The sequence below is a fragment of the Watersipora subatra genome, chromosome 9, assembly GCF_963576615.1.
Source record: "Watersipora subatra chromosome 9, tzWatSuba1.1, whole genome shotgun sequence".
Lineage (NCBI taxonomy): Eukaryota > Metazoa > Bryozoa > Gymnolaemata > Cheilostomatida > Watersiporidae > Watersipora > Watersipora subatra.
The window spans coordinates 18,326,749-18,347,843 of NC_088716.1; the positions used below are offsets into that span (position 1 = coordinate 18,326,749).

Sequence of the window (21,095 nt, forward strand, 5' to 3'; positions counted from 1 at the left end):
AACCAGGTTTTCACAGTTTATAACCACCTCTTTCAGTGCTTCCGTGCCGCAGTACGGTCTTGGAGAGTTCACCCTACAACAAAAATTGCATTATGTCATCAAAGCACTGACAAATACAATATCCTTATACATCAAAGACAAAGAACAGCACGAACAATCGACCAAGAACTTTCTTTTTTCAGATCATCAAATTTATATTTTGGGTTAAAGCAAATAAAATATGTAATATACAAGAAAGTGTACTATTGCTTTATACCTACCGAGCAAACAAGTAGCCAGTAGGCGGCGAATTCTGTGGTCTTGAGGCTAACAGAACATCTAGTGCTTTCTTCATTTGAATATCAACCAGCACAAACACTTTTCTTATCTGGCGTGTTGATTTGCCCCTGACTTCAACCAAATGCATTCTAAAAAACATCCGTGAATATTGAGCTACTACCATTTAGGAAACAACTAAATATATTTTGCAAGCAATAAAAGTTTCTTGCAACTAACAAAATAATTCAGAAAAGTTTAATTTTACTATTTCACTCAAAAGCTACTTTGGCCTATATTACATTATTCTTATTGTTTAATAAAAATTAACTAAGGAAAATTGCAAAAAGTTAGATGCAGAATTAATTCTGACCCAAAAGTTATTTCCGTTCTACCACAGCAAAAATTAGTTATAATTAGTGTGTTCATTCCAAACAGCCACACAGGTAAATCTAGTATGTATCATGTATGATACATACTAGATACTCTTTAGAATATTAGGTTTTAGTAAAAATTAAAAACTTGACAAACACTTTAATTGCAACAATAACCTTGCTAATACAAAAATATATCAAAAGTACACATTGCTTGTCAAGGTTCAGTTTAACATCTGAAAATACACAGGACTCTATTTTGGCACAATTTTAAGCTCACAAAAACACACACACATACCACAAAAGCTATTTGAACGAGCACCTTTATAGAGTACTTCAGTAGCTAATTGTAAACCTAAATGGTTTGCCACTTGTGTGTGTGGGTGCGCGCGAGTGTGCGTGTATGTGTGAGTGAGTCAGTGAGCGTGCATGTAAAAAAATCATCAGGATTAACAATCATTATTACATCAAATCTCAATAATGTATTACCCTGAAATAAAAAAAACTAACCTGCTAGCCACTAATTTCTCTTCTACAGACAAATTATTTGTTATTTCTTCCCTTTGCTCTTGGTCAGCCGCCAAAGAAAGCCTATAGTCCGCTACCTTCAAATCCTGCACCTCCATTGGCCTTCTTTTGTTAAACAAGATGAGAGCTGAAATCACCAACTTCACCAGCCATACACGATTGGTAAGGGACGCCAATTGCTCGCTCACTTCTCGGTCAATAAACTTAGTTAGCTTCAATAAATCAGCGGTCAGTGGAAGGTTGATTACTTGATTAAGCTTCGCCAGTCTCTGTCTTTTGCAGATTGCTGACACGACATTTGTGGTCCAGCTCGCCATGCATAATTTTAAAAACTGCTCACCGCTTCTCTCACCATCGGTATCTGACGCCTTCACCGCTACCGCAATCCTCAGATGGCACAATTGCTTGACATAGTGACCGAGGGTCAAACCAAGTTGGCTACTCTTTTTGCTTAAACCTGTTGATGCTCTTACAAAGCAATCATAATACTTCGGACAATAGTATGACATAAAGTCATGCCAAGTTTCACTCTCTGCCCGAACGGCCTGGAGGAGGCGGGCTAAACTTTTCAGTTTGTTGCAAATGTTGTTGATATCGCTGAACCTAAGGTTTTCACCCATTCTCAAAAGCTGGTTTATTCCAAAGAGTTTGATCAATTCATCTTTTTTGATAATAGCCAGCAGACCTAAAAATAGTTTTAAAAGTGCGAATGGAAAGACAGTTACAATAATAGTCAAAGAGCTAAAAAAATGCTTGAACGAATTATAACAAACACTCTTTTGACATTAGATTACTAGTGATTAAGTACAACTGTCAAGGCAAACACTGCTGTAGACAAATTTGACCAACATAGATAAAAAAGTTGACAGTAAAAAACAGAAATACTACAACATGAGACTTTCGGAGCAATGTTAGGTAAAAAATCAAGAGGATGAAAACAAAAGCAAAAAAGTTTGAGCAAAGGGTGAAAAATTAGAAGCAGACTGAACTACAAAGCAATAAAAACGGAATTCAATAATACATGAAGTATACCATGCAAAAGAAAACTGTAGATAGAAAGAAGCCAAAAGGTAAATAAACATTTGTGAAACTAATAACTTTCAATTTTATACAAGAGAAGTTGAAAAAGCTTCATTTTGTTTTTTCATAGGTTTTCAGGATTTACTGATGTAACCAGCTTGGTAGTCGGTTTAATTTAGACCAATATAAAGCGTAATATTATTCAGTTTTTAATATTAAAAAAATTACCTCGGTTCTCCTTTGTTTCTTTCTTTCCTAGCAATATTTTTGTCTCTAGCTGGGTGCTTTTGGGCAGATGTGGCACGAGCATGAGGTATCCTTCTTGGCTAGCGTTAGTAGGATTCATACTTTTGTTTGCCAGGGGACACTTTCTCACATGGTCTGATAAAGTTTCTTTATTAAAGAATCCCAAACAGATTGTGCAGGGCAAAAATTGGTAGGCAGGAAGGGGTACTGTAGGTCTGCGATTAACTACCAGTTCTCCTTCTCCAGCAGCAATAACCTGAAACATTGATATAGCAATAACAAAATGTCATGCATACTGGATGACAATGTTTCTTTGCAAAGTAATGAAAACTCGATAGTTAGATTAAACATGTATTTAAATTTTAAATCGTTGGCCTAGCTATTTGAAATTTAAAGCAAATAATATAATTGTCCACAAACATACATGTATGAGTTGATACCCTCACTGTTCTCCAAATTTTTGCACAAATAGCTATACCCTTTACCTATTTTAGCACAACTAAAACTAATTTAGCTAATGAACTAATGACTGAGCCTATTCAAGGGAGCTAGCAAATTGAACATCAAGGCACTCTATCACCTACAGCCGCAAATGAGAACATACCGTGCAGTTATGCTGATAGTTTCCTAGCTGTTGCAACTTGTAGAGCACTTTTTGCTGTTGCTTGTCTGGCAGCAAGATAGCCTCTTGAACCAAACTCCTTTCTTGGTGCTGGCATTTGTAATGCCGCGATATGCGAGAGGTGAAGAGCTGTTTACAATACAGACACCAATCTGCTCGAGAATAACTTTTTTTTGCCATTTGGGACTTTGCAAACGGAGACTGTTACTACAAATTTAGACATATGCAGTTGAGCACGCACGCTAGGCATTATAGGCGTTAACTTGATTCATCTTGAAATCGCTATATTGCCCATGAGTTATAACACCAGACACACAACCTGTTCTTTATTAATGAGGATATTATTTTAGGCCTTTTTTTATTTCATTAATGAAATGCAGTTAAGCGCGCATGCAATGAGCAAAAAGAATTATGTATATGAGCACTTTCAGCACTCACGCATGTTTATACGTGAGTGCTAAAAGTGCCTATTGTCATCAAGAATTATTTTGATTAACTGACAAGCCTTCTTAAGCTCTCTCACCTGAAGCCATCTGTTTGTTCCATGATGCATAGTGGGTCTGCTCATCATCTTCCGAACTGTCTCCATATGCTATGTCTTCGATAGTGTGCTGCCGTTCTGGATAAAAACAGTTCAACAAATTGTTAGGATGAACTAATGCATTGTTCTATCGAGTCATGTTTGACAGTAGTAATAGAAAATACTAATTTACTAGACTTAGTTAATTCTAACCTTGATAAAGCCAACAATGTCACAAGTATGCAAATTGATTTAGAACTCCATTATGATGAACTAATTCCTTGAGTGTTTTGAAATAAATTAGGATACGGAAAATTTGCAGCTTCTATATATATAAATAAATCTCAAAGTTTGTCTGTATGTATCTCCTTTGGTGTGTCCAATTAACACTATTAAAATCTTTGATTTAAAATCTCACATCCTGATGGGTTTGAACCCAAAAAGATCACAACCACGGGTTGGTAATCCAATTGTCTAACCGTGAGTCTACCAAAGCTCTTACAATGCTCAGATTCTACTATATAGTCTACTTTATACACCCTTTTGTCAATTTACCAAGCTAAATAATGTATTGATTAAATTTCTATGAACTTCATCACCCCTATGAAGTACAATACTTTTATTCTAGCCCTACTAGGACTAATTTGTTTTCTGCAAAGTTATATCAACAAAAATTTATCTTGAAATTAAAATTTGGCGATCATATTTCAGTTCAGCGTTATCCCTAGGGCCTATAGTAAAAACGGGTTCACAAACAGATGGGTAATAGAAATTCAGTCTAAAGTTCTTGAAAATGCATACTAAAACTTCCTTTAAGTATATTTTAGTGAGCTAAGTTTAAATAAATTAGAGTCAGCATTCATGTTACACGTCTGTCTGAAGGTCTGAACTCTGCATTTAATACATTGTATTGTTACATTTTCTTGCAGATCATAGCCACGAAATGCACTAAAGTTATTGTAGGTAACTATAGTTACTAAGGTTAACATATTGTTTTGATACTTTTTCAAGGATGATGATTTTAATGGTTTTATCATGCAGTTATTGCATTAGATAACTACTATGGGTTTCTATACCACTTGATACGCTTAACATTATTTCCTCCTTATGATGCCAACTCTGAAACACAACTGAAATGAACTAAAATCATATAAGCGTATACCCAATAATTTTCCATTGTAATCATAGCAAAACAGACTATACATAGCCATTACTTGCTAATGGCTTTGCATTTATATTTAAACACAATTAAAGTTTTATCTTTTTTCTCCTAATATATTTCAACAAAACACTTATTTTATGTTATGAAATTTAAAAGTTTCAATTGTTTGAAAAAAAGCTTGAAAACCTTTACAGTTGTTTTCAGGTTGCTGATCACCTACTTCTGCTTGGCGTAGATGTTTCTGAGTGGCTGTCTAATTTCTCTTGTCTGTCTTTTGGACTGCGCTCTCCTTTTTTAATGGTTTTTTTCCCTGTAAGACATGACCTATTGTGATAGCACAATGAATATATAAGCATTTTTTGCTAGGAAATAAAAACTATAAAAATTAAGCATTTAGCATCTCATGTCTACATAGTCTTGTGGTTAAAGCTTGTGGATCACTCAATTGCATAAACTCACTGGCTTTCGGTTCAGTGAGAGAAAACCGACACTCCATGTCACTGTCAATAGAACTCTCAGAGAAATTTTCATAATTTTCTTCTGCATAGGCTGGGTCAGCATCGCTATCATCTGCACTTGACAACGATGCGGATTCTTGAGACGATTGAAGTTGTTCCACCGAAGAACAGATATTTTGAGTTTCTTTCACATCACACTTGTTGAATACTTCTAAAATAAAAATGTTTAGCTTGGAAAGAAATTTTTAAACTAGCAGTGACTGATTGGACCATTTTAGGAAAGATGATTATATTATTACAAACATCAAGTATTTATTATTACTAGTATTATTACTGAAACTTCATAATATTGAACATAAAAGACAAGACATTGATGTCTTGAGATTCTTTAGACGATGTCAATGTGCGCATTATATGAGCCAATATTTTAAATACAAAATATGTTTTGTATGTTCAATTTTTCTAAAAAATTATTTAACTACAATAGCAAAAACTTCTTGCTTATAGAGAACTTCTTTAAGTTTAAATATTGCTATCAATGCTACTTGAAAACTGCAATAGATAACAGCAGAACTTTTCATATTTCATAACTAGCAATTAAGTGTTCAACAAAATAGGTTTAATCACATTACTATGTCTAAGCACACTAGATTATATGTCAGACTAATATTGTCTAGTATTGACTAATATTGACTAGTATTGTCTGAATAATGCCAGAGATTTTCTGTAACCAGACCGAAGTAGAACTCATGGACGATGAGATTAAGCATTAAACTTCATGTAGGCATTGAATTTAGGTGCAATATTACTTTAAAATTTTTAGTGAAGGAACACTTAAAACATTAAAGAATTATATTCTTACCAATAATTGTGCAGTGTGGCTTTATAACTTGCATTGGAGCTAGTATCTGACAGGTTTGAGAATCAGTGAAGTCCAGTAATGTTTTGGCCTTTTTTAATGGCTGTTTTTAACATTCTAAAGTAGCAATAACAATGCATCAGTTGCAGTTCTAACAAACTAGTAAATGCAAGTAATTTTACAAGATTGATCCTAGTTTTTATACAGTGGAACTTTGGTTCTCGAACGCTTTGGCTCTTGACCAATTTGGTTCACCCAAACAATTTGGGATTTGTCAGTTTCGGAAATCTTTAGAGTTATGAAGTAAACTTGCCATTGCTGTTTATATTTTTTTTCACACAAATAGCATTGGCAGCATATTGCTGGCAATTCCATTATAAACATTTTCAGGTTTTTTTTACTTCGGTTTCAGCAGTTTCAATGACCAATGTTCTGAGCCATTGCTGCTAAGCTTAGCGTGACAAGGCTGTGTAGCTATTGATAAAGTCATTAATTAGGCTATCACTGAACCTATGAGGTCAAGAGCTGCGATTAAACAACATCCCGCCAGTGTTCATTGAAACGCTCAATTTCAGAGCGCAGCACAACCACAAATGCGAATCATGTGAGTCATGGAAACGTAGTGGGTTAACGTAGTGGGTTAATGATAGAGAACCTTTTCTAATTCATAATTATGCAATAGCTAAGTGATTAATACTGTAGAACATAATGACTAGGAGGGACTATACCAGATTCCTTTGTAGGCTAGATGATTGCCTTTAACTAGGAGAGCTACATACATGTACATTATGTAACCTGACAGCAATACAACACAAAGACTAGAGTCAGCATTTATGTAGACAATGAATTTGACTAAAATACTTAAAAAAAAAGGCCCCTTTATTTTTAACACTGCAATTAGGCTACAGCAAAATAATCATGCTTGGCTCAAATATACATCGTGTTGGTTTAAAGCAAGTTATCGTAATATTACACACCTTTAATCTGATGTCTACAAATCACTCTTTGGTGTTGGTCATCCATATATGTCACTCTGCACTTATCTAAAATTAAGGCATTTTTGATAAGATGCTACTACACCAAAAATTAGACTGTGGGGTTCTTTCTTAAATTTATGCATCAGTGATACGCAAATACATGTATATGAATGCAGAGCCTCATTTAGAACTAAAAGCGTTTTGCGTCAATATTTGCAAGTTATCCTTGCTATTTTAATCTTAGCCAAGAACTCCAATATTATTACATTCTAAAATACAGCTGAACTGACATATGGTAGAATCTCAAATTGAAGACCATGTTCATTTGAGTGCTATTCTAGACGTGTTGAAAACTAGAATGCCACGCTTTAATTTACAACCACTTCCAGTTGGCTGCCACTTCAACATTTTTTGATCTTTAGATCCAACTTTTGACATGATCGATAGAAGAATGTTGACAAATTGCTTCCAATAATGACTCAGTTACAACAATAGCGATTATTACTTTTGTCAATGCATATCGAAGCAAGTTTTTTAACTTCTAAGCTTTAGAGTGTTTTTGGTTAAAGTTTTGAAAGCAGCACCATGAAAAGAATTAATAGCTGTATCAGGCTAATAATAATTTTATTGTTTAAGCATTCTTGATAATTTGGCATATATGAAAAAAAAATGGTTTAGCAATTACGATGATATCTGTACTACTATTTGAGCGTGAAATTTCTAGCACATGCTACAGTTTTGGAATAGGCGGATAACAGTGGCATTTTGCAAGCTCAACGCCCAGTGTATATGTTATCACTGACTCACATCTCAGTTGGTGTTTTATATAGTGTCTTATGGTTTTTTCAAGAGAGATAGAGTTCAATAAAAGGGTGCTGTTCTATTTTTCAATCGTTTTCCATAGTGGTGGTCAAATAGAGGGGGAGCTTAGATGAATGTGAGATTTAATTAGAGATTCCATGATGTTTAATTAACTCTTTCACTGCCATATGTGCATTGTTGTGAATTTCTTAGCAACTACATAGTAACTTAATTTTATTATTCATTGACAACATAACCAAATTTTTTAAGATTTTTATGGTATTGACAGTGTTGTCCAAAGATTTCCCTATAAAATTAGGCTAAACTCGCAAAGCAATTGAAACATTTTTTTTGAAATTTCCAACTTAATACAAATTTTTTTTCTTTTTGATTTTCGAAATATTTAGCGTGATTATGGCTTTTGCAAGTACTTCATGAGTTAGAAAACAGAGAATTATGTATATTGATCGCAATATAGTTAATTCCAATTCATATTTTAGTAATTACACAAATAGTTAAGGTAGCAGCGCTGACTTTGATGTTAGTAAAATTAATAGTTTTGTAAAGAACATTGTAGAACATCATTGTAGCTTTGTAGCAATTGCAGCTTAACATAGCTTTAGCAAAGCAAAAAGTAAAGACACATTGAATTTTTTGCATAGCCCTATTTGGTTGACAGGTTGAAAAATAACAAAGGTATGCAACACAAAAAATTTAGAGAGTTTGAAGCTGAAAAAATTGTGCATATATCATGAACCAAAATCGACAATCTTAGGTAAAAATGGCTAGCAGTAGGCCGACAGCCAAATTTGTACTAAAAGGATGTAGTGTTGTGGTATTGCGTTTGTTTATACAAAGAGTGTGTCATCATAGGTGACCTTATTGTTAGCTCATTATCCATCATATGCTATCCTAACTCATGGTTATAAAGGAGTCTAGAGTTGCACACCAAAGCGGCACGTCTAATATTATATATGCAGGACACAAGTCTACAATGGTCAATAGTCTATAATTTGTACAAAAGTCCAATTGATAACCGAGATTAATGATTGATTTAATTGATTCCATTTATTAGCTATAGTTAAAAAAATCTGAACAGCGCTAAAGATGAGTCTGAATAAGGAAGCTAAGTGGGAGAACAACAAAACTGAGCTGAACTAGCGAAATGTTGCCAAATAATAGATGTGTGTAATCATTTTATGCTAAAACTAATCTACACGTCAGAGGGACTGGTTCGAAATCCTCAGAGCAATGATTGTTAGGCTCAATTTGATTGTTCTATACTTCCAGGGATTAAACCAATTAAAAGGCCATCATTGTTATAGGAGAGCACATTAGTTGGTTTAATTGACCAATGCACACAAGTCGATTTCATATGTCATATAATGATGATTACCAAAACGCTTATGTTTTTTGGTAGACTTGGGTTTGGCTGGCTATATCTCAGCTTCTGGTTGGTCAATCTCCTTGATTCTTTTTTTAGAACATCAGTCAACACCTCAAGATAAATAATAAAGCATAATAATACTATGTTGTAGTACAAGACTTTTTATGGTATTGACAGTGTTGTCCGAAGATTTCCCTGTAAAATTACCCTAAACTCACGAAGCAATTTGAAATTTTTGTTTAGGACTTTTCAACCTAAAAAGAAACATTTATTCTTTCTGATTTTCAAATTAGTTAGTGCTTTCGCAAGTACATCCAGAATTGAAAAACAGAGAATTACTTATTTTGATGACATTATTGATGATTGTTGATGACCGATTTAGATTTTAGTGATTACACATATAATTAAAGTAGCAGCTCCAATAGTGACTCCAAAGGTGGTCAAAGTAATAGTTTCGTAAGAGTAAGGAACATGGCAAAGCATCGTTTTTCGAGCTTCGAAGTGATCGTAGCTTCACATAGCTTTAGCAATGCACAAAGTAGGAATGCATTAAAAGTTTTTTGAATAGTAATAATTTTTAACCTGTTGGAAAAATAAAATCTATAACAAAAGTGTTTTAGATAGAATTTGAAGCTAATAAAAGTTGAACATATACTATGAAGCACAATCGAAAATGTTTGCCTCTATAATTGGAAGGGTTAAAAACTGCAGTGCCATGGCATTCAAACAAAGGTTTTACGGTAATCTTATTTCTTATAAACTTTGTGAAATAAAACTTTTATTAATGTGACGCGCTCTTGTGTAAATTAACCGTTAATCAGCAACATACCCCCCTTCAAGAAAGCTTCCAGCTGTGCTTCGTACCATTTTCCATCTGGTGGATATAGTGCTTGGATGCGGTGACCAGGTTTCTACCAAAATAAGCAAAACAATTTGAATAGCCCAAACAGATGTTATGCAGATTAAAAATTGATGCAAAAGATGCCTGGTGTTTTTAGGTTTTTCAGCAAATCCGTGTCCATATCTCCCATTACTAAAATTCCATGAAGCAGTAATAATTTATCTCATGCGATATTCTTCTACAAAATTGAAACATAGATTTTAAAGCTTCAACAATTTAAAGGGTTTCATTTACTCCAGTCACCTACTTATGACTCAGCCTCTAGTTTAAATCCGTATCAAATTACAACTAAAATGCATCAACTTGTTAATTACAATGAAAATAATACATTATCATAACTTTATACTGCCCTAAGCAAGCAAAACGCCTTATCTGACAAGTTTTTCAAAATTCACTTTTTTGTGCTTTTATGTAATTTAGGTTGAGATCTAACATGTTTCGAAATTTCATATATCTGAGACCACCAGAAATAGCACTTTCCACAATGTGCAAAACGCCCTATCCACATTTACCACACAAAGTGGCAATCAAAGCGCTCTATTTGCAGATACAGCGTTTTGATTGGCCTGAACATACACAAAGTTGGACATTATGAGCAGCATTATGTAATCAAAGAGTATATAAACAAAAGGAAGCAAAACTGAAGCATACATGTATATATTTGGTTGTTTTAAGGCAGCTCATACAAGCTAGTGCACTTCTAAGTGCTCAATCTTATTGCTATATTTTTTATCATAATATATTTATTATGACAGGACGATATCTAAGTGACAAAAGTCTCGATTTAAAAATCCGACTCAAAGAGTTGATGAAAAATTTGTTTTAATTACATGTCCATTGGAAGGTTTTGCTTTTTTAAAATACTGACATTATTGCACTCAGTTGTTTGTTTTAAATTATTTTCAATAAAAGCGTTTGATCTTTTTTAAACTACTATTTTACTTATTCCTTTCATTTCATAACATCAGGTTTGAAGGATACCTAGATATTTGATCATCTCTTAACTTTTGAGCTGAATATGGCTATTACAGGGCTTTAATCCATGTGTTGACTGGATGAGTAATAGGAATTGCAACATACATTGTATATCATTTTGTTGACTAATTGCGGATTAATATCAGAATTTAAACTTGTAATCCTTTGATAATCCAGTCATGGCAAATGGTCTTGTGGCAAACTAACAATGAGAAACCAGTCCAATTAAGCAATCAAAAGGCCCTATCTGCTGTGATAGGGCATTTGATTGCCTAGTGCCAGCTTAGTAAATTGTCAATTTAAGCAAACAAAATGCCCTAAGTGAAATAACTCCTTTGATTTTAAAGTTTCACAAAAAAGTTTTTCGCTAAAGATTGTTGGATATCTCACCATAATAAATAAAAAAGAACAACTAAAATACTGCTAATACTGATGCCAGGCTCGACCAAGACGCGTTTGTGCTTGTGCTGAACAATTTACAAATATCAAGATACGGCGTCTTGCTTGCTCAGGGCAGTATAGTATACTAATAATTCTGCCTGTTTGGTGCTATCAATCAGCTAACACTATTAATCAGAATAAAAAGCATCCATAATTATTTTAATGCTTTTTAAAAAGTTACAAAAGTTAGGAGCATCGACAGAGTCACAGATACTCATCAATTGCTGGCTACCATGCTATATGTTACCATAATTATTTTAATGTGTGTCGGTTAATCTCACAAAGCTACCCTCGTGTATAATTACAAAGTTATCATTTTATGAAAATTATTAATAATTTCATTCTTTTAGCATTATAAAGTTTGGGTTTCTTGACCTTATAACTTGACAATATTACGATCCTGCAATTAAGGCAGTAAAATCCAAATCGAAAATAGCTGCGAAAACCTATGCATTGTTGTTTGCCGTGGCAATTTGATGACATGAGTAAGTTGCTTAGAAATAGTACATGTATTTAAAGTGGCTCGCCCTAAATATCAAAATAGGCCACAACCGGTCTAACCTTTTGCATTGGTATTGAGGCAAAGTAAAATACTTTTCATGATGCCTTTTCACCATAATATGGTACAATTAATTCAATGACAAAATTGGCAAAAGTAATATAAAACAATTGTGACAAACAAATATACCAATTGTGACAGGCTAAATGTAAATGGCTAGACGCGTGAAAAAAGCAAAATGTTTAGCGGCTACAATCTCGCTAGAAGGTTGAATTTATGTGATAAGTCTTTAGGTTGTGTAGGAATGAGAGGTTGACTTGTTTCTTACAATCTATTTAATCAATTGACTAGCATGCAAGAAGGTAGCAAGCCATGCCACATTAGGAGAATGAGTCATTTTAAGCACAAACCACAATTGCATAAGTACATAGGTGATTTCTGCTAGTGAGAAGACCTTGGAGAATAAGACCACATTATGCAATTCTGTGCAGATTTTATTACTGCAGTTATAATTGTGCTGCAATACTTCTAATAGAGTGAAAAGCAAATGAGCTGCCCAACCACAACCTCCTTCATTATAAAGTTACAAAGAATAGGAATAACAACAATAGCTTTCATTCGGAGGCTGAGGCTATTGAGAAGTAGAAAGTGAATTAGCTAAGCAGGCAATAGTAGAACCCACATAATAAGAGCATAGGCATCATGATTGACGTGTATGCAGGCAATGAATTTATGTACAATTTCACTACCAAATTTTTTAGTAAAGCTAGACACCTTTGGCTAAAAAGTGCTAGATATAGGTCAAAACAAGCCAGTGACAAATTTCATGTTATGCATCCTTGGTTGGACACTTTATTTCTAAAGTGTTTAATGCATTGGCAGTTTAACATAAAAGTGTGCCAAGAATGCACAAAGAACATTGACAGCAATAACTGCATAGTACTGACAGCAATAACTGAATAGAACATGCTGTTTAATTAAAATGTAACATAAAAATAAACGTTTTAGTTTGTTTTGGTAAGCTTGCAGCAAAAATGTTTGTTGTGCACATAAAATATTGTTTTGCTCCAAATACTTTACGAAACAAGTAATAATAACTTTATTGATGCAAGTTGTACTGAAATTATATTTGCTACGACCGCCAATGGAAGTCAAAATAAGTAATACAATTCTTACAGACCTTTTAAAAACAATGGCCTTTGCTGCTACAGAAAAGTGAGTAGACCCATAGGAAGAGAAGCATATGTTCTTATACTGCTAAAACTACCTTTGGTTCAAAAATCAGATTTAAAAAGAGCAATGCATTATTATAAGCATTGGCAAAATGTTTGTGATGGATAGGAAACAAAGCTGGGTATTGCACATGCTGGTAATTTAGCTAATGTAAATAGATTTCCTACACTACCTAATTGAAAGCATCAATGCAAAATCTAAATACATGTAAATACTTACTAGCCATAGTAAAGAGTGACCTTTTAATGTTTGTCAACATAACATCTGTAACGCTTTGAGCATCTTGAAATTATATTAAAGTTGCTTTCATTATGAGCTCCCTTTGACATTTTAAAGTATTAAAATGGGCAAATACAAGTTGCATTTTCAGAGAACTTTTCAATTCAAGTCATATGCCACAAAAAATTCCTCTGCGTTGTTTGTAGTATATTCTAAAAGTGCTAACACTAAATTTGTTTTAAATTTTAAAGTTGACACCAATAATTGAGCAAATTATGTAGCTTATTAGTAAAACTTTTGTTAACATCAGCAAACAAACTGCATACATGCTGCCCGATACCGAAGGCCAAAAATAATAATATATATTGCTATTTATATTTTTACCAATAGTTTTGAAGTTTTGTTATTGTATAGCAAATTGTATAAAACCTACTGTATTTCAGGTTTGAGCAACTATGACTTTTAATAATGTTCTGACCCTTCCTATCGCGTGTTTTCAACATTTTGAGGTAATAATTAAAAGCCATGAGTTGAATTTCTAACAAACTATTAAATGCAAGGCATTGCACAACTTCAGCAGCATCTTATATATATATCATTCGCCAAACTTATTGTCTTGAATCATCAAAGTTCACTAAATCATTCAAAAGGAAATACATACATTTGTATCTCTAATTTTTCTATAGCTTTACCCTTTTACTGCCACCCATGTACAAATTAAGCTACCGGCCTACCGCCAGCCATTTCACCGAAATCTGCCAATTTAGCTTCATGATATGTATACAATTTTGTTTCAACTTCAAAATTTATCTAGAAAATTTTTGTAATATATTTTATTTTGTTAAAATTTTAACATATAGTGCTATGCAAAAATCAATGTACCTTCACTTTGTGCATTGCTAAAGCTATGTGAAGCTACGATCGCTACGAAGCTAAAACGATGCTCTACAATGTCCCTTACACTTACAAAACTATTACTTTCACTATCATCAGAGTCACTGCTGCTACTTTTATTATCTGTGTAATCACAAAGATCTGAATTTGAATTGGCTATAATGTCATCAACATAAGTAATTATCTGTTTTCTGACTTGCGCGAATGTGATATTCTGTTGAATCCCCAAAACAATGTTCCCAACTCTGGTTTAATCAGGAGTACTGAAGAGGTCTCAAAGGGAGTCGCCAAACAGTTGTCAATATCGGTTGAATTGGCATTTTTAGCTTTGGACATGCGTAGCAACATATTTAAAATATGTAAAACATGTTTTGCAAAGCATAAAATTATTCCAAATTAAGCAGTCACCTCTCTACACTGCTATACAGATCAAAGTCCCATTATAACATTGATGCAATTTTATCTCGAACATACCATTTCTTGCATTTTCATGAAAACTCTATTATGCCCCGTAAGAATATTTTTAGGCTAATAAACATTTTATGATCATAATAATTATTACTATTATTGTTATTATTAATATTTTGTTAAAATCCGATGAATTACCAAAGAAATTGTGTAACCAAAGTTCTTAAATAAAAGTCGTTATCATAACTTCAGCCAATGGTGGAGAAAATTTTGCATCATGCTCTTTAAGCTTACCAGTTGAAGCGTGAGTATTTTAACCAATCAGCATTAAAGGTTGATAGGTGTAATAAGCATGATCTGCTAATCCATTGTATGGCAATGTGACCACATGGTCTACTGGTTTAGCATGCTTTTCTGTGAACAAAGGTTCCAAGATTGAGTCTCGTTCAAACTTTCTCTATAACCGGACACATGAGTGGATGACAAACACTTATTTATATAAAATTTTATAAAATTGCAACACATGTCACGCTAAACTTCTATGATGTTTTGATGAGTATTGTCCCACCCAATCATGATCACTAATATATAATCATGGGAGCCATTAGCTCCAAATAAAATTTCTCATCCAATCATGTTCACTGATATATAATCATGGGAGACATTAGCTCCAAATAGAATAAAAATAGACAAATGGAGTGTTATATGGAGGCGACCCTTCAAGCTGTTTAGTCTTTGCCATGCATTGACATGTTTACAGCACATTCTAAACAAAGCAACCTTAGTTAGATATCCTCAAGTCTCTGTTGGAAGTTCAGACAGGATTCTCTACTTTCAAATGTGTTGCACACAATTTGAAGGTGCAAATATGCTGTCAGCACCAAAAAAAGTTGTTTGACAGGCAACAAAGTTTGGTTGTCATGTCATTATGCATTATAGCAAAATGAAATGTTTATTTAATGTTTTTTTTTTCTTAGAGCTATAAGCGAACATACGACGGTATGCTGTATATTTTACAAGTTCATGGTAAAAGCTAGAAAGGAGCCAATGGCTATGTCGGTGTAATTGTCCTGCTCAAAGTACCTAATCACAGCTTACTATGCATTTCAAATGATAGAAACTTCTTTTTGCTGCGATGGAAATTCATAATATCATTTTCAGGTGTTTTGATAACTTTATTGATTTGACTACTAAAAATAGCCGTTTGCAAAAAATTATAACTAAAATTACTGTTCTTCACTCAGAAGCCATATGTAAGAGTTAGTTGTTACGAGTATAACATGCTAACAGTAGGTATTAAACATGCTTCAGACTAAAACTTGTAAACATGGAACGGTTACAATATGTAGCTTTAAGCCAAGTCCAGTTATCAAATTTCATGAAATGACTAAAAGAGGCTTGATTGCAACTCCAAGCGTACAGGTGCAGGTCGGGATTGGTTTCTATTCACCCGGCAGTTCTTACATGCCCAGACGCACATTGCAATAATTAAAGCAATGCCAAGAGGTACAGCTAAAGACAGCAAGACGATCAGTTTTCCGTCCATTTTTACTATTATGGCGGCAGTAGACGACTCTTGAAAATCTTTTGTCTGTTAGAAGCAGTTTCTGCAACAGAATGTCAATTGCTTCGGTTTACGGAATCCCACTTGAATTTTTAAAACTTTGAAATTCATAGCAGAAAAAAAATTCAGAATAGATTGAAAATCTAAAATTCCTAATGCGTACCGCAAATAAAAAACCACTTTCGAGTTCAAATTTAAATTTGACACAAAGTCCTCGATACAGAAAAAGTTTTGTTTAAAATAAACTGAGACACTCATGCTTCTAAAGTAGAAGTAGCTAAGATTAACATGCAGTTTGTCTATGTGACAAGTGAATAGGAAGATAGAGTTTTGAAACTTTCTTGAAAATATTTAAATATGCTCTTATCCAATAGCATTCGGTTAAATGCTAGTAAAAAATTCAGCAAATAACAGTAACTTTTTTATGTCACCAAATAAAAAATGTGTGTCAGTTTTTCAGGCTAAAGCCATACAAGTTTGTACGGTTTTTAAAACTTCTTAAAAACCTTGATAGTAGCATTATATCCATTGAGCACACGTTCATCCTTGTTTTATGACTCAAAATAATCTGCTAAATTATGCTTTGTATCATAATTTTTCATCCGTATCATATTCCTCTATGACATACCAACAAATGAGCCGTATCAATTGTTTGTAGTATGCTTCCAGGAAAACTGTTACTATAATGAACAAAGTAGATTCAGATATTTGAAAACAGTCAAAAAGGAAAGTGAAATTTTCGTTTTGATGATCTGTGTAAAGAAAGAACTTATTTGATTGGTTTACGTCATTACTTAGAAACATCATTTGTAAAAAGCCATGTGGTTGTCATTATTCCAGTTGTTAGGGTTTCAGACACTCTACGCAATGCCAAAATACCGGCTGTCAGAGTTCAGAGGGATAACATTATCGCATTCATAGATATGTACAAAACACGACGTTTGTTCAAGCAGCAAAAACATTTAGTTGACCGATTAAAAACTGCGAAAATGAAATCAATCACATACAAGTTACGAGTGTCAAACCAGCCAATCACATACAAGTTACGAGTGTCAAACCAACCAATCACATACAAGTTACGAGTGTCAAACCAACCAATCACATACAAGTTACGAGTGTCAAACCAACCAATCACATACAAGTTACGAGTGTCAAACCAACCAATCACATACAAGTTACGAGTGTCAAACCAACCAATCACATACAAGTTACGAGTGTCAAACCAACCAATCACATACAAGTTACGACTGTCAAACCAACCAATCACATACAAGTTACGTGTGTCAAACCAGCCAATCACATACAAGTTACGAGTGTCAAACCAACCAATCACATACAAGTTACGAGTGTCAAACCAACCAATCACATACAAGTTACGAGTGTCAAACCAACCAATCACATACAAGTTACGAGTGTCAAACCAACCAATCACATACAAGTTACGAGTGTCAAACCAACCAATCACATACAAGTTACGAGTGTCAAACCAACCAATCACATACAAGTTACGAGTGTCAAACCAACCAATCACATACAAGTTACGAGTGTCAAACCAACCAATCACATACAAGTTACGAGTGTCAAACCAACCAATCACATACAATAAAAGAATCAACAAAGTAAAATTCATTAATGAATGGTTGATAAATGATGCATGTTAGCTTACATGGCATTTCTTGTGACATCTCACTTACAATAAATCATAAACACGGGAACAGAAATGTGCAGTTGTGTTAAATAATAAATCAGCAAGTACACAGAACACTATACTGAGTTTTTATTTGCTGCAAGCTTAGTATTACCCGTATGTTTTAAAACCAAAAGATAAAGCTACACAAATTACTAATAGTCAAAACAATTTCTTCAAATTTCATACAATTTGGGCGAATGAACGTTTGTAGCCTTTCTAACCTACAATAAAGTACACTACAAGAACAGCTAACAATATGCTCAACTTACAGACTTTACTTCTCCAGTGCAACCCTCTAAGATTCACCAATTCACTAGTTTACCTATATTTGAGAGTTTAAATACGGTTTACGGCAAGGACATGTAAATAGCCTGGGAATCAGAACAAACTGCTAAAAGCAGTAAAATTAAAGGATTACAAGCACCTAATCACAGCTTTCTATGCATTTCAAATGATAGAAACACCTTTTTTGCTGCAATGGAATTTCAAATATCACTTTCAGGTGTTTTGATAACTATTGATTTGAGAGACAAAAAGAGCCATTTGCAAGAAAATTATAACTAAATTTACTACTCTCCACTCAGAGGCCATATGTAAGAGTTAGTTGTTATGATTATAACATACTAACAATAGGTATTAAACATGTTTCAGACTAAAACTTGTAAACATGGAATGGTTACAATGTGTAGCTTTAGGCCAATTCCAGTTATCAAATTTCATGAAATGACTAAAAGAGGCTTGAAAGAGACAGGTGCAGGCTGTGATTGGTTTCTATTTAGCCAGCAGTTCTTACGGACCCAGATACGCAAAGCCATAATTAAAGCAATGCTGATAAGTACAGCTAATAATAGCAAGACGATAAGTTTTCCACCCATTTTTACTATTATGGCGGCAGTTGACGACTCTTCAAAATTCAGTATGAATTGAAAATCTGAAAATCCTAATGTGTACTGCAAATAAAAACCTTTTTCCATTGCAAATTTCAATTTGACATAAAATTCATGCTACATTCAGTTTTGTTCAAAATAAACAACTTTTGCTTGTTAAATACAAGTAGTTAATCTTAAATGCAGTTTTTCTATGCAGAGGTCATTTGTGACACTCGATTCACTCTCAGATGTCAACATACCTCCTTGAAGAAATAGTCTGTATATTACACTAATCTAATTTTGTTAACCCTTTGAACCCTGGCCATCCTTGTCCATGTGTGTCAGTAACTCTGGACAATTTGTACAAAGAAAGGAAGTTTGGAAAAAAATTTGAAAATATTCAAATATGCTCATCATCCAATAGAATTTACTGAAATGCTGTTAAAAAATTCTGCAAATAATAGTAATTTTTTTATATTTCACCAAATAAAAAAAGGTGTGTCAGTTTTTCGGGCTAGAGCCATACAAGTTCCTACGATTTTAAAGACTTCTTAAAGGTTTTAACAGTATCATTATATCCATTGAGCACAATTTCATCTTCATTTTATGACTCAAAATATTTTGCAAAATTATTCTATCATAATTTTTCATTCATATCATAATCATCTATGATATACCAACAAACGAGTCATACCAATTGTTTGTAGTAGGAAAATTGTTACTATAATGAAAAAAGTAGATAAGGTTATTTGAAAACAGTCAAAAAGGAAAGTAAAGTTGTTTCTGATGCTCTGTGTAAAGAAAGAATTAATTTGATTGGTTTATGTCGTCACTTAGAAACAGCATTTGTAAACAGCCATGAGGATGCACTTTACGCCAAAATACCGGCTGTCACGTGTTTGAAAGGATAACATTATCGCATCCTTAAATTTTTACGAAACAATGTTTGTTTAACCAGCAAAACCATTTAGTTGACTGATTAAAAACTGCGAAAATAAAATTCATCAATTACAAGTTACAAGTGTCAAACCAACCAACCACATACAAGTTACAAATGTCAAACCAACCAATCGCATACAATAAAATAATCAACAAAATCAATTCAATAATAAATGGTTGAAAAATGATGCCTGTTAGCTTACATGGCATCTCTTGTGACATCTCACTAGCAAATAAATCATAAACACGGGAACAGAAATGCGCAGTTGTGTTAAATAATAAATCAGTAAGTATAAAGACAATTATACTGAATTTTTATTTCCTGCAAGCGTAGTATTACCCGTATGTTTTTACACCAAAAGATAAAGCTACACAAATTACTAATAGTCAAAACATAATTTTTTCAAATTTCATACAATTTGCGCTAATGAACATTTGTAGCCCTTCTAACCTACAATAAAGTACACTACAACCACAGCTAATAATATGCTCAACTTACAGACTTCACCTCTCCAGTCCAACCCAATTCGCTATTTTACCTATACTTGAGAGTTTAATATACAGTTTACGCTAAGGACCTGTGAATAGCCTGGGGATCAGAGCAAGCTGCTAAAAACAGTAAAATTTGAAGTTTAGAAGGACCTTAGGCTAATTGAGGAAATAACTAAGTTAGCATTGCTTTCATAATCAATTCATTATAAACACTTATATTATGGTTGAGGACGCTTGGATCAATTTATAATTTTTTTGACTTAAAACTTTTCTAGAAAATGTTGCTACAACGTATAAATTTGAATAAGCAATAAATGGTACAAATAACCTTTTATTCAAGCAGGATTGAGTCAGGTCAAGATATAGAGAGTTGTAAAAGCATTACAGTAGCCAATTTACTTGGATTTTACTACAGAAAAACAACAGTAGCTCTTAATCATTTAAAAATGACTGATATCCCTTTTCATCATCAAAGTTTTTACTTAGCAATCCTAGCCAATCAGATACGATCATGGAAAATTACTTGTCTTTTTGGTGGCACCTTGTTGTCACACTTCTCAAATGTAAACTTCATCAAATGGAATCGCTGCAATATCTGTTAGAAGTTGTGCTTTGTTTGCCTTAGTTTTACCTAATGGTGCCTGATAGTGCTTGTAAGTTTTCTATGGTTACAGCAAAGGGGAACACAGTTTTTTAAGATTCACTACCCTAAAACCTGAATGCAAAACAAATCAAAAATAGTTTAATTACATAATTAAGCAA

At 33.5% G+C, this 21,095-nt stretch overlaps 1 protein-coding gene across 1 annotated transcript in view; it reads right to left on the bottom strand.

Annotated features, from left to right (window-relative positions):
• Positions 1–858: 858 nt before the first annotated feature.
• Positions 859–21,095, bottom strand: part of LOC137404855 (uncharacterized) — a 35,689-nt gene continuing 15,452 nt past the window's right edge. Inside the window, exons 5-11 of the mRNA XM_068091083.1 lie at positions 5,187–5,396; positions 4,948–5,037; positions 3,569–3,664; positions 3,028–3,197; positions 2,406–2,679; positions 1,140–1,842; positions 859–865 (exon numbers count right to left, since the gene is read on the bottom strand). Of these exons, the coding sequence (XP_067947184.1) occupies positions 859–865; positions 1,140–1,842; positions 2,406–2,679; positions 3,028–3,197; positions 3,569–3,664; positions 4,948–5,037; positions 5,187–5,396 (1,550 nt within the window). The remainder of the gene's footprint in view (positions 866–1,139; positions 1,843–2,405; positions 2,680–3,027; positions 3,198–3,568; positions 3,665–4,947; positions 5,038–5,186; positions 5,397–21,095) is intronic.